Source organism: Ranitomeya imitator, chromosome 2, assembly GCF_032444005.1.
Source record: "Ranitomeya imitator isolate aRanImi1 chromosome 2, aRanImi1.pri, whole genome shotgun sequence".
Lineage (NCBI taxonomy): Eukaryota > Metazoa > Chordata > Amphibia > Anura > Dendrobatidae > Ranitomeya > Ranitomeya imitator.
In genome coordinates, this window is record NC_091283.1 from 263,229,027 (window position 1) to 263,243,609 (window position 14,583).

At 48.2% G+C, this 14,583-nt stretch overlaps 1 protein-coding gene across 1 annotated transcript in view; it reads left to right on the forward strand.

The window, feature by feature from the left end:
• LOC138666377 (oocyte zinc finger protein XlCOF22-like) overlaps positions 1-14,021 on the forward strand; it is a 66,575-nt gene extending 52,554 nt beyond the window's left edge. The window contains exon 7 of the mRNA XM_069754604.1: positions 11,810-14,021. Coding sequence (XP_069610705.1) covers positions 11,810-13,236 — 1,427 coding nt within the window. The 3' untranslated portion in view covers positions 13,237-14,021. The remainder of the gene's footprint in view (positions 1-11,809) is intronic.
• The last annotated feature ends 562 nt before the right edge of the window (positions 14,022-14,583 follow it).

Here is a 14,583-nt window from a genome sequence, read left to right on the forward strand (position 1 = left end):
CAGACAAGCAGAAGAACCCCTCATCCAAGGCCCCAGGGCCTAATGCAGCAGTTCTCTTGGGGGGTGTCACGCTCACGCCCTGACTGGTGGGCGTGAGCTCGGGGGGTTTGTGGCCCCACTGTGCCACAAATCAGACTACCCTGGAAGGGGCGTGACTATGACAGCTGCCTGGGTTTTCACTGGAGCCTCTGATGGTGAGGTCAGGCTTGTGGAGTGGTTGATGTGGTATATGAAGGAACAGGTAGGGGCCTGTTCACACTGGAGGTGCTGGTACAGATATGTGGTTTGGAGGAACAGGTAGGGACCTGTTCACACTGGAGGTGCAGGTACAGATATGTAGTTTGGAGGAACAGGTAGGGACCTGTTCACACTGGAGGTGCAGGTACAGATATGTAGTTTGGAGGAACAGGTAGGGACCTGTTCACACTGGAGGTGCAGGAACAGATATGAAATATGAAGGAACAGGTAGGGACCTGTTCACACAGGAGAGGAGTGCAAGACTGCAGATAGGAGTGGAAAAGCAGCAAGAGATAGCGTAGCAACAAAAGCTGAGCAGAGCCACAAAGAATGTGGAGAGAAGCTGCAGCAAGAAATACTGCAGAAGCTAAGCAGAGTGGAACCGCAAGGATTGCAGAGAGGAACTGCAGCAAAAGGTTTCTGCAGCAACGGGAGCGGAGCAGAGTAGAACGGAGCAGAACCGCAGGAGTGCGGAGCAGCTGCAAAGCCACCAAGATACAGAGCAGGCAGAGCCGCAAGAGTGCGGAGTGTAAGCAGACTGAGAACACAAGGAAAGACACAGCAGGGAAGGAAGCCACATACAAGAAGACCGAGATAAGACTAAGTACAGACAAGGCAATGGAACAAGACACAAGGACAAAGACACAGGGACCAGGATATTCTGCCTCCTGGAGGGCGGACTACAAGATCAAGGCAATAGCACAGAGAAAAGCCTCCAGAGAGGGAGTAACTCAGAGCAAGGCCAGGCAAACTCAGCAGCTAAACACTAACTGAGCTAACACATTGCACAGGCCCAGACCACAGGGTGGAGCTGCACTATATACAGGAGGCCTCTTGATAATTGGTCAGGAACTGATTAGACAGATGCACCTGATTCCTATAAGAACCAGAGAGTTCAGGCGCCGGCCCCCTATACACATAGCCATGAGGCATGCAGAGAGCAGAGACACAGAACATGGAGCTGGCATGAAACAGAAACCACATCATGACCTGGAGCAGTGGGTAAGATAGTGTGAGAGATGTGAGGCCATGACGTGATGCCAGCAGAGTTGTTACATTACCCCCCCTTTACGGCCTCTCTTCTTCAAGCCCGCCAGAATAACTTGTAGAAGAAGGATAGGAGCAGACATAGTCAGAGCCATCACAACATTCCCCTGGTAGAATGAGGTATATGTGACATTAGAGATCTCAGGTTGCCCAGTCTCTTTGAGTCCAGTAGGATCAGCTTCCCACACAGAAGATGCAAGGGCCAGGACTTCTTTCACCTGATTAATTGAAAGCAGGGACTTGGAAGCTTGCGATTTGACCACAACATAATGTGATTCCTGGGAAACTGAAGACACATTCACTGGATCCAACTTAAGCCCATCATTACAAGAAAATTGGACCTTCTCCTTTAGACCGGTGGGAAGCAGAGATGAGAATACTTCTGTCTTGGGATCTTCACCAAATAGCCAGATGGAAACTGGAGGCATACATACAGGAAACATCTTCAGCCTGGTACCCTGAAAAAACTGGACCTCCTCTTCTAGATTAGAGGATGATTAAGTCTCTGTCTTAGTATCAAGTAGCCACTTGGAAGCAGAAGGCATACATTCAGGAAGCCCCATCAGCTTGTTACTCAGACAAAACTGGACCATCTCTTCCTCCGGACTGGTGAAGAACAGAGATGCAAGAGCTTCAGCTTCAACTTCTTCATCCACCTGCCACATGGAATCTGAAGGTATCATTACAGGAAGCATCTTTTTCCCAAAGTTCAGAGAAAATTTTTTAAGTGACAAGGATGTTCCTGGGAACTGGTCACTGGTATTGTCACTGGAGGTGTGCGGAGAGGACGCCACTGCTTTCTTTACTTCAGTGAGGTCAGCACACCGTGACTCAATAGCCAGCTGATTAGGTGGCGAAGATATCAACACTGTAGATTGACCTTGCAGTTTAGGAACAAGAAACTTCTGGAGACTTGATAGTTCCAAACGCAGAACCACGCTGGGTCTTCGGACCGGAACAGGCAGCAGAGTATCAGGTTCAGAACGACCGACGGGCGGACTGGTCAACAAGTGGAAAACAAATCTCTCCGCATATAATGCTCCGATTTGGAGCTGTAGTTGTCCCTTCAACACTGGACTGTTCATAAGTAGGGCTCGATCATTAGCAAACACCTTCACAGGATTCTAGAGTAGTGGAACAGGAACCACATTTAGACTCCGTCTGGTTAGCAGCTTGAATATATCTGCAGGGCTGAAGCTCCCACAAGGCACCGGAACAGTCACAGACTTAGGGTACCGTCACACAGTGGCATTTTGATCGCTACGACGGCACGATTTGTGACAGTCCAGCGATATATCCGTGACGTTCCAGTGATCTCGCTGTGTCTGACACGCTCCTGCGATCAGGGACCCCGCTGAGAATCGTACGTCGTAGCAGATCGTTTGAAACTTTCTTTCGTCGTCTAGTGTCCCGCTGTGGCGGCATGATCGCATGGTGTAACAAAGGTGTGCACGATATTGTATACGATGTGCGCATAGTAACCAACGGCTTCTACATCGCACATATGTCGTGAAATTATCGCTCCAACGTCGTACATTGCAAAGTGTGACAGCAGTCTACGACGCTGGAGCGATATTGTTACGACGCTGGAGCGTCACGGATCGTGCCGTCGTAACGATCAAAATGCCACTGTGTGACGGTACCCTTAAGCGGAAGGGAATTATTCTCACCAAGGGCAGTCTCTCCTACTGGCCCGAGGTTTTGGAGCTTTAGATCCCCTGGACAGAGGCTATCCAGGTGTCCCTCACAACAGCAGCGACATAGTAAGCCCTTCTTACGACTGGTCTTAGACTGGTGCTTTGCCAGTCCACTCTTGACAGTCTTTTTGGGTTCTATTTGAGTAGCTGCTTTAACGGGTAGAGGAACTGGAGGATCACAGACGGTCATGGCTTGACGTGGAGGTTTCTTCACGGGTTTCGCCCGTCTGGAGCGCTCCTCGGATCTAGATGGGGAAGACTTCACAGGAGCAGCAGGACGAGGCATGTCAAAGACTTTACGGAAGGCCACCAGGAAGGCCCCAAGACTCATGATGATAGGATCCCCTGCTTCCCAGAGGGGACAAATCCATAATAAAGCATCTCCTGCTAGGTAGGACATGATGTAGCCCACCTTAATCAGGTCAGAGGGAAAACAAGCTGCATTTTGCAGGATGTAGCGCAAGCACTGTTCCAGGAAGCTTTGGCATTCCTCTGGATTCCCATAGAACCTAGGTGGGTCTGCTGGGTTGTGCTCTTCCTCATAGGCCCGAAGTTGATTGTAGAGAGCGTTTGAAATTATGATTGGGCCCGAGGTCTCCTCAATTGGAACGACACAGGGCGGAACAAATTCTTCAGCTTGCTCATACTGGTAGAGAGAAAGTTCATCATGCTCTGAGAGCGGTAGGACATGGGATACAGCGGAGGCCATGGCCTGTGCAAACTGTCACGCTCACGCCCTGACTGGTGGGCGTGAGCTTGGTGGGTTTGTGGCCCCACTGTGCCACAAACCAGACTACCCTGGAAGGGGCGTGACTATGACAGCTGCCTGGGTTTTCACTGGAGCCTCTGATGGTGAGGTCAGGCTTGTGCAGCAGGCAGCTGCCAGGTGCTACTCCAGGGTGGTGTCTGGCCGTGGCTGCTGATCCCACTTGGGAGACAGGAACACCAGGATTGGTGCGGGCATTAGGCAGGACTGGCAGAAGAGCACGGCTGGAACTCAGACGAGTAGGCTGGCAGAGACACGGCAGAGAACACAGGACTGGCTACGACAGCAGAAACACAGGACTAGAAGGCAGGGCAGGAACGGCAGGAACACAGGATTGGGAGGCACTGCAGAGAACACAGGACTGGAAGGCAAGGCAGGGCAGGAACGGCAGGACTGGCAGGAACACAGGATTGGTTGATGTGGTATATGAAGGAACAGGTAGGGGCCTGTTCACACTGGAGGTTCAGGTACAGATATGTAGTTTGGAGGAACAGGTAGGGACCTGTTCACACTGGAGGTGCAGGAACAGATATGTAGTTTGAACAGGTAGGGACCTGTTCACACTGGAGGTGCAGGAACAGATATGAAATATGAAGGAACAGGTAGGGACCTGTTCACACAGGAGAGGAGTGCAAGACTGCAGATAGGAGTGGAAAAGCAGCAAGAGATAGCGTAGCAACAAAAGCTGAGCAGAGCCACAAAGAATGTGGAGAGAAGCTGCAGCAAGAAATACTGCAGAAGCTAAGCAGAGTGGAACCGCAAGGATTGCAGAGAGGAACTGCAGCAAAAGGTTTCTGCAGCAACGGGAGCGGAGCAGAGTAGAACGGAGCAGAACCGCAGGAGTGCGGAGCAGCGGCAAAGCCACCAAGATACAGAGCAGGCAGAGCCGCAAGAGTGCGGAGTGTAAGCAGACTGAGAACACAAGGAAAGACACAGCAGGGAAGGAAGCCACATACAAGAAGACCGAGATAAGACTAAGTACAGACAAGGCAATGGAACAAGACACAAGAACAAAGACACAGGGACCAGGATATTCTGCCTCCTGGAGGGCGGACTACAAGATCAAGGCAATAGCACAGAGAAAAGCCTCCAGAGAGGGAGTAACTCAGAGCAAGGCCAGGCAAACTCAGCAGCTAAACACTAACTGAGCTAACACATTGCACAGGCCCAGACCACAGGGTGGAGCTGCACTATATACAGGAGGCCTCTTGATAATTGGTCAGGAACTGATTAGACAGATGCACCTGATTCCTATAAGAACCAGAGAGTTCAGGCGCCGGCCCCCTATACACATAGCAATGAGGCATGCAGAGAGCAGAGACACAGAACATGGAGCTGGCATGAAACAGAAACCACATCATGACCTGGAGCAGTGGGTAAGATAGTGTGAGAGATGTGAGGCCATGACGTGATGCCAGCAGAGTTGTTACAGGGGGATTGGGGGCATCAGCTGTCCCTTACCAATGGCCCGGGTTTATATTGATTGGGGTGCTGGGAGCGGGGTGAAGGAAGTGGGGCTGTGATAATTTGCCCACTGATGTTTTGTTGGGGACTGATTTGGGGAGGATGGTTGCATACTACGTCCCTGACACCCCTCCCCGATCTGCTAATAAGGGTAACGTTAACCCTGATGATGATGGGAAATCTCATGTGTTACCTGACCATGCTTTATCCAGTAATGATGCCTGTGATAACCATTTTTTTTGCCTAGGATTGATGGTGAAAATGTTGTACCTGTGCCAACTGAACCTGATAATGATTTTTCTGTGAAGGTTAATGTGTCCATAGGTACAGGAGTGCTCAGCCACGTCGCTCTGTGGAGTGAGACGGCTGAGGAACCCCTAGCAGGGGCAAGTGTCGGTGCTACAGGAAATGGGGAGATACATGGGAACCGTGAGGAAGGTGATGCCATGCAATTGACCAGTGCCACCGTGGAAGGTAACTGGCCCATAGGTAGCAATGCTCCTGAGGTAATGAGGGTGGATGGGGAGGTAGAGCCCATAGCAGCGTCGGCTGATGGGTCTGTAGAAATCCCCAGGGAGACAGCCTACGTAGCTGCTGTCACCCGCCGTCAGAGTGCCTGGAACGCAGATAACTGTCTGCCTTCCAGACCCTCCTCAGTCATCAGTGTGATGAACCAGAGGTGGACCCAGAACAGGTCCAAGAGGGTTCCCGTGGGGAAGGGACCCTGACATTGCTTCTGGCTTCCCCTAGCCAGGAGTTTCAGGCCGCTCTGCATACTGATGCGAGCCTAAAGAGTTTGAGACAACTCGCCGAGACGCGCACCTCCGAGACTGATAAGGAGAAGGTGTTCTGGGAACAAGGAAGGTTGTACCGGGAGACAATACCCGGAAAATCGCAAAAGGAGTGGTTGAGGGAAAGACAGCTGGTCGTCCCGCAGCAATTCTGGGGTGAGTTGTGGTGAGTTGTTACGGATTGCCCATGAGATCCCGCTAGCTGGACACTTGGGGATCAGCAAAACAAAGGCCCGGCTGTCTCAAGACTTCTATTGGCCTAAGATAGGGACAGATATGTCAAACTACTGCCGCTCCTGTGTCACCTGTTAAAGAGTGGGGAAGGCAGGGCCTGCTATTAAGGCTCCCCTGATCCCTTTGCCAGTGATAGAGGAGCCTTTCCAGAGGATCACGGTGGACATTGTGGGCCCGCTGGCCGTCCCCAGCAGCTCTGGAAAGCGATACATCCTTACTGTGGTAGACTACGCTACCTGGTACCCAGAGGCAGTAGCTCTGTCGTCAACTAGAGCAGATAAGGTGGCGGATGCAATGTTGGCTATCTTTGCTCGTGTAGGATTTCCCAGGGAGATGCTCACTGATCAAGGGACCCAATTCATGTCTCGCCTAATGTAGGCTCTCTGTAAGAGAAAGCAGGTGAAGCACCTGGTATCGAGTGCGTATCACCCACAGACCAATGGCTTGTGTGAACGCTTCAATGGTACCCTCAAACAGATGCTACGCATGCTGGTTGAGACACAAGGGCATGACTGGGAGCGGTACCTCCCACACCTGCTATTCGCTTACCGAGAGGTTCCGCAGGCCTCGACGGGGTTCTCCCCCTTCGAGCTCCTGTACGGCAGGCGAGTCCGGGGACCCCTTGGGTTGGTAATAGAATCCTGGGAAGAGGAGCCAAACCCTTCTGAAGTGTCCATAGTGGAGTATGTCATGCGCTTCCGTGACAAGATGCAGACCTTGATGCAGTTGGTGCATGACAACATGACGCAGGCTCAGGCTGATCAGAAGCACTGGTACCACCAGAACGCCCGGGAGCGGACCTACCACGTGGGTCAAAAGGTGTGGGTGCTGGTCCCCGTACCAACGGATAAGCTTCAGGCAGCATGGGAGGGCCCGTACGTCGTACACCAACAGCTCAACCCGTTCACCTACGTGGTCACGCTTGACCATGCTCAGGGTAGGCTAAAGGCCTTTCACGTCAACATGATGAAGGCTCAGCACGAATGGGAACCTTTCATCCTACCGGTCTGCAGCTTACCCGAAGACGGGGAGGAAGACACCCTCCTGGACATGCTGGCCCTAGCCAAGGCCCGTGGGTCCATTGAGGATGTGGAGGTAAGCGCCTTGCTAACTGAACCACATCGGTTGCAGTTGCAAACCACACTGGAACCCTTCCGGGTCATGTTCTCCAACAGACCTGGGATGACTGAGTTAACAGTCCACGAGGTGGACACCGGGAATCACGCCCCACTACGGCGAACACCCTATCCAATCTCTGACCAGGTGCAGCAGATTATGCCCCAGGAGATCGATGAGATGTTACAGCTGGGAGTGATTCGACGGTCAAAGAGCGCGTGGGCCTCACCTGTAGTTCTCGTGCCAAAGAAGGACTGGACCACCCGGTTCTGCGTGGACTACAGGGGGCTCAACGCCATTACAGCCTCTGACGCACACCCAATGCCGTGTATCGAGGAGCTGCTTGAGAAGTTAGCTGGCGCAAAATACCTGACAATAATGGATCTGAGTCAAGGATACTGGCAGATTCCCCTGAGCCCCAAGGCGCAGGAGAAGTCCGCCTTTATCACACCCTTTGGACTGTACGAGTCCACGGTCATGCCCTTCGGCATGAAGAATGCCCCTGCCACTTTCCAGCGGATGGTCAACCTCCTGCTTCAGGGACTGGAGAAGTACGCAGTGGCGTGCTTGGATGACATTGCCATTTTCAGTCCCTCCTTGAAGGAACACCTGCAGCATCTTGAGGAGGTGCTCAGGCGAAATCACCAAGCAGGACTGACTATCAAGCCCGGAAAGCGCCAGATGGGCATGAGGGAGGTCCACTACCTGGGTCACCGGGTAGGCGGAGGCACCCTAAACCCAGAGCCTGAGAAATTGGGCGTGATCGTGAACTGGCCCACTCCTGCGACCAAGAAACAGGTGATGTCTTTCCTGGGCACTGCAGGGTACTATAGGCGCTTCGTACAGCACTATAGTAGCCTGGCAAAACCTTTGACGGATCTCACCAGGAAGAAGCTACCCCACATCGTCAACTGGACAGATGGCTGTGAGGGGGCCTTCCAGGCGTTGAAAACCGCACTGTGCAACGACCCTGTGTTGAAAGCCGTCGCGCTTTCTTGGTACAGACTGACGCCAGCCTTTGGCCTTGGTGCTGTGCTCAGCCAGGTTGACTCGGAGGACCAAGAGCACCCCGTGTTGTACCTGAGCCAGAAACTTTTGCCGAGGCAAGTAGCCAACTCCACCATCGAGAAGAAGTGCCTGGCCATAGTCTGGGCCCTGCAGCGCTTGCAGCCCTACTTGTACGGTCGCACCTTCACAGTGGTGACCGACCACAACCCTCTGCGCTGGCTAAACGCCATGTGTGGAACCAACAGCAGGTTGCTACGCTGGAGCCTTGCCCTTCAGCAGCTTGACTTCACCATTGAACACAAAATGGGCACGGAACATGGAAATGCAGATGGACTGTCCCCCCAGGGTGAACCTACTGAGGTGCACATGGAGGCATACCATGGGGTTCTGCCTCCGTAGCGCACACCAAAAGGGGGACGTGTCACGATATTGTATGAAATATCATATAAGTTTAGTTTCTCTTGTCAGCCCAGGATGTGGGCTAAAAAAAACCCTTCCCTTTCACTCAGGCAAGACCTTGCCTTGCCAATGTATGTGGGGGAGTTTTATTGAAGAGAGGAATTTACGACCTGCATAGCTGCTTTGTAAAGCTTTGCCAGCTAGAACTGGATTAGAAGACTCTAGAATCCATGAGGGTCCTTTGTTCTGTTATTGTAAGATATTAGGCAAACACTTTAAGATAGGAGAATAATAAATACATATTTGGAATCTCCCTCGGTGGATCTGTCAACCGCTGTAAACATGAGCTTCTAACTCCATCAGGTAAAAAAGTTTGGATTTCTCTGTAATTATGCATCACAAATAGGACATATTTGATCTCATTAGAATGCCCACGTTAATACGAGATGAATGCTGTGTTTGTTATGATTATGACATGTTCTGTAGCGGAGATACAGCCATTAGAGTAACTTGTGTTAGAGTTACCAAGACTGAAGAAAGAGGAGGGCGATCTTAACTCAGCCCTTTCTGTGATGTCACAGGCTGCAGGTTATAAGTTTCTGGCAGGCTTCCAGCAGTCAGTTTTTTACCTGAAGAGCCCTGACTGCAAGTCCTAATGCACTGGGACATATGGGAACTCCACTAGCCTGGTTGCCTGCAATGCTCTGAACACATGTAAGTGTTGATTTCTCATGTTATTCCCTGTTTTTTTATAATTACCTTGTACATATTTGCAATTGTCTCCTTTTGTAAAATCCTTGTAATATTTTTCTATAAACACTGCCTAAACTTTACGGAGTATAATATTTAATACTAGTTCGTTCTTCCAGTTCTAAAACGTACCCCTGTCTCCTGAAGGGAATTACGCTACTGTTTTGGGTTAGCTTCGGACCCGTTTAATCGAAGCTGGTGGCAGCAATACCGTGTGCAGGCCTTTGGGTGTCAATGTAGCGACTGCGGTGTTGATAATTATTGTTCCTGCCTGAGCGGGAGTAGTTTATCACGTCGCTGCATCGTGCCCAATAGCTAGTACATAGCAGGCAGCCTTTCTGGCGACTAATCACCCTAGGTGCAGTACCTAATCTGACCTGACAGAAAGGGGGGCGCCAGAGAGCTGCAAGGTTTAAGTGGAACTGTAAGCGGGATACACATAAATCCCTGCAGTTCGTGGTATATTGAAGAGCAGTGGGATACCTAAAATAAGCCCCTGCTGTAAACTAAGAGGCCAATAGCCTTGTGTGTGTTTTTTTTTGTTCATCGCATTGTAGCAGTGGAGGGATAGCTAAGATAAGCCCCCTGCACATGTGATAGCCGTCTGTTGGCCTAAAGTCACCCCGATCCGTGACGTAGGGGTGACGGTCACGGTGTGAATCCGTGACATATTGGTGGCAGCGGTCAGGAATCTCTGTGGGGTTCATGACAGATTTGGACTTACACAGAGACCCCTAGGCTTGAAGCCCAGTGTTACCTGCTGTTCTGTGGAGTAAGAAGGGAAGAAGAATAGACAGATAACCGTGTCAGAACCAAGAGGCCAGAGAAAATACTAACTCAGGAGACATAGGAGTAGTCAGTAAACAGGCTGGGGTCACAACAGGAAACAAATACACAAGCCAGGAGCTGAGCACAGAGGACTGAACTAGAGGAGATCAAGGCTGTATCTGGCAGATTCCGGCAATATGCTTCAAGCTGTAGTAAGGTGTGGTGCTTTTGAAGTCCAACTCTGATTGTCCAAGGTGTTGGCAATCTCAGACGGACATATTGCATATGCTTTGGCATTGTCCCAGATTGTCCTCCTATTGGATTGTACTGTTGAACTGCATTGGAGTGGTGTATGGGTGCGTTATCTCTAGGGATCCGTTGATATGTATATTAGGGTATGTGGAGGAAATATTAACTGACAATACGACTAAAATTGTAATTGCAAGATTATCGTTTGCTGCAAGTAAACTGATTGCAAAATATTGGGTTAGAGAGGAGCCTCTGTCCAGACGCGAATTCATTGCTCAAACGAACCACATAACTGAGCTTGAGAAAAGCATTTACACCAGGAGGGACGAGCTAGATTTCTTCCATAAATTATGGCAGCCGTGGTTGGATAGGATTAATGTTATACCAGTATATAGTATTATAGAATACAACTTATGGTAAACTGGAACTCTGTTTGATATTGTCAACTATGGACGAATTATTGTTTGCTCCTGATATCGTCTCCATCGGGGGGGTTAATTTACTGTAAAACAAAATGAGTATAAACATGTGATCTGTTGTAAATCTTGTTATCGTTAATACAAATTTATCTGATAAAAAAATGTTTGGTGCTTTCCAATTGGCTAAAACAGGGAAGAGATTACTGCAGCTGAATACACACACACCTATACTGCCAGACTAGATGGTACTACAGATACCAGGCACCCTAATCTTAGTGGGTGGGAAGAGCCTGCACCGCTAAGAGCTTCTGGTTCCAACCCCACCTCTGTTCTTAGCATCGCCTGCAGAATTAGTAAGCCGCGTCTGGTGTCCGAAGCAGACATTGCAGGAGCAGATCGCAGAGGAGATGGGGCACACCATTTGCAGAATCTCTAATACGACAAAATTGCAGAAAACCAGATCTGATGAAATCCCTATAAAGTGACTCCATTTTGTAAATTATAACCCTCAATAAATTAATCTATAGAAATAGTGACTATTTTGACTGCACTGCAGTTTCCAGATGTTGGAAAGTGAAAATTGCAAATATCCCAAGTTATTACCCAACACATAGTGCCCAGATTGTGCTTCAGGAGATACACATGCCGTAAAATAAGTGGTTTCTTCTCACTATAGTAATGCCAAAAGCATGGATGCTTAATGTGGTTTTGAGCACAGTCTAGTAAACTGTCATTGTCTTTGTGAATAATTCAATAATTTTGCATAACTTGCCATTTTTACAGACCGTTTAAGTAGAAATGTTCAAGAATATAGAATTCAAGGATATTTTATTCTAAAACAATAATTGGTTTTATTCTTGGCAGATGACCGTACCAGAAGATCAGCAGGACAGCTGACATCTTCAATGTTTAAATCAGATAATCTTGAGATCCCACAGGATACAATTGAAGTGAATGCCATTACTCCAAATATACCATCATCCCTTCACAGCAAAGATCTGTCATCTGATCATTTGGAACAAGTCCTGTCTTCTGATTCATTACCGACTACTAAAGAAAATCAAAGTCACAAAATAAGCATTAAAAATCAAACTGCTCCTAAAACAATGAAGACATTGTCAGAATATGGAAATAGTTTTTCCCTAGAGAAGTCATTTCTCAAGCAACAAAAACTTCACAAAGCAGACAATAGATTTTCTTGTTCCAAGTGTGGGAGATGTTTTAACCAGAAATCAGATTTTGTCAGTCACCAGAGAATTCACACAGGGAAAAAGCCTTTTTCCTGTTCAGAATGTGGGAAATGTTTTAACCACAAATCGAATCTTGTTAGCCACCAGAAAACCCACACAGGGGAGAAGCCTTTTTCCTGTTCAGAATGTGGGAAATGTTTTATTCGGAAAGCGCAACTTGTTACCCACCAAAGAACTCACACAGGAGAGAAGCCTTTTTCCTGTTCAGAATGTGGGAAATGTTTTCCAGATAAATCATTACTTGTCAGACATCATAGATCTCACACAGGGGAGAAGCCGTTTTCCTGTTCAGAATGTGGGAAATGTTTTACCAGGAAAGCGAATCTTGTTATCCACCAGAAAACCCACACAGGGGAGAAGCCTTTTTCATGTTCAGAATGTGGGAAATGTTTTAACCAGAAAGTGTATCTTGTTAGCCACCAGAAAACCCACACTGGGGAGAAGCCTTTTTCATGTTCAGAATGTGGGAAATGTTTTAACCAGAAATCGCATCTTGTTAGCCACCAGAAAACCCACACAAGGGAGAAGCCTTTTTCCTGTCCCGAATGTGGGAAATGTTTTAACCACAAAACGAATCTTGTTAGCCACCAGAAAACCCACACAGGGGAGAAGCCTTTTTCCTGTTCAGAATGTGGGAAATGTTTTAACAACAAAGCAAATCTTGTTAGCCACCAGAAAACCCACACAGGGGAGAAGCCTTTTTCCTGTTCAGAATGTGGGAAATGTTTTATTCGGAAAGCGCAGCTTGTTACCCACCAAAGAACTCACACAGGAGAGAAGCCTTTTTCCTGTTCACAATGTGGGAAATGTTTTCTAGATAAATCATTACTTATCAGACATCATAAATCTCACACAGGGGAGAAGCCTTTTTCCTGTTCAGAATGTGGGAAATGTTTTAACCGGAAATCGAATCTTGTTAGCCACCAGAAAACCCACACAGGGGAGAAGCCGTTTTCCTGTTCAGAATGTGAAAAATGTTTTGTGAAGAAACCATCTCTTTCTATCCACCAAATAATTCACACGGGGAGAAGCTTTATTTAAGTTCTTAATTGTTTTTACACAGTCACATACAAGTGCTTCTAACTAAATTAGAATATTATCAAAAAGTTAATTTATTTCAGTTCTTCAATGCAAAAAATTAAACTCTTAGATCACTCTGTAATGACTAATATATCTCAAGCGTTTATTTCTGTTGATGACTATATCCTATAGCCAATGAAAACCCAAAAGTCATTATGTCAGTAAATTAGAATAAAAACACCTGCAGTGGCTTCCTGTTATAATCTGATGGTTTAGGAGCAACATGGACAAGCTCTGAAGGAGGTGGTAACTGTACTGACCGCAGTCCCTAAGCTTAACACAACACTAGAAGTAGCCGTGGGATGTTTCTGTCACTCCCTAGACATCTCTTCACAGCCGGAGAACTAACTACCCCTAAAGATAGAAATAGGAAAGCTATCTTGCCTCAGAGAAAATCCCAAAGGATAGATAGCCCCCCACATGTAATGACCGTGAGTGGAGAGGGAAAAGACATACATAGAATGAAACTAGGATGTAGCACAGGAGGCCAGTCTAGCTAGATAGAAAGGACAGGACAGGATACTGTGCGGTCAGTATTAAAAACTACAAAAGTCCACACAGAGTTTACAAAAATCTCCACACCTGACTAAATGTGTGGAGGGTAAATCTGCTTCCCAGAGCTTCAGCTAACAGAATTAATCCATACTGACAAGCTGGACAAAACATAGAATGCACAGAACAATTTAGTCCACAACATGTGGACCGAAAAGAGCAAAGCAAGGACTTATCTTTGCTGAACTGGTCAGGATATCAGGGAAATCCAAGCAGAGATGTGAATCCAACCAGGAACTATTGACAAGTGGCACTGGCTGAAGGGAAGGGCCAGGCAAAAAGCCGAGCAGAAAGACAATTAGTGGAAGCAGCTGCAGACTGCTAAATCCAAGGAGCAGCCATACCACTTAAACCACCGGAGGGAGCCTGTTATGACATGGTGGTCAGGACAATAATGGACCTGGTGGTTAAGAGCACACGGAATGACCTGATAGTTACTGATAATAAGGACGAGCTCTGGGACGTGGGAACTCTGCTGACCGCAATCCCTAAACCTATCAAACACACAAGAAATAGCCGTGGATTGCGCCTAACGCTCCCTATGCAACTCGGCACAGCCTAAGAAACTAGCTAGCCCTGAAGATAGAAAAATAAAGCCTACCTTGCCTCAGAGAAATTCCCCAAAGGAAAAGGCAGCCCCCACATATGACTGTGAGTAAAGATGAAAATACAAACACAGAGATGAAATAGATTTAGCAAAGTGAGGCCCGACTTACTGAACAGACCGAGGATAGGAAAGGTTACTTTGCGGTCAGC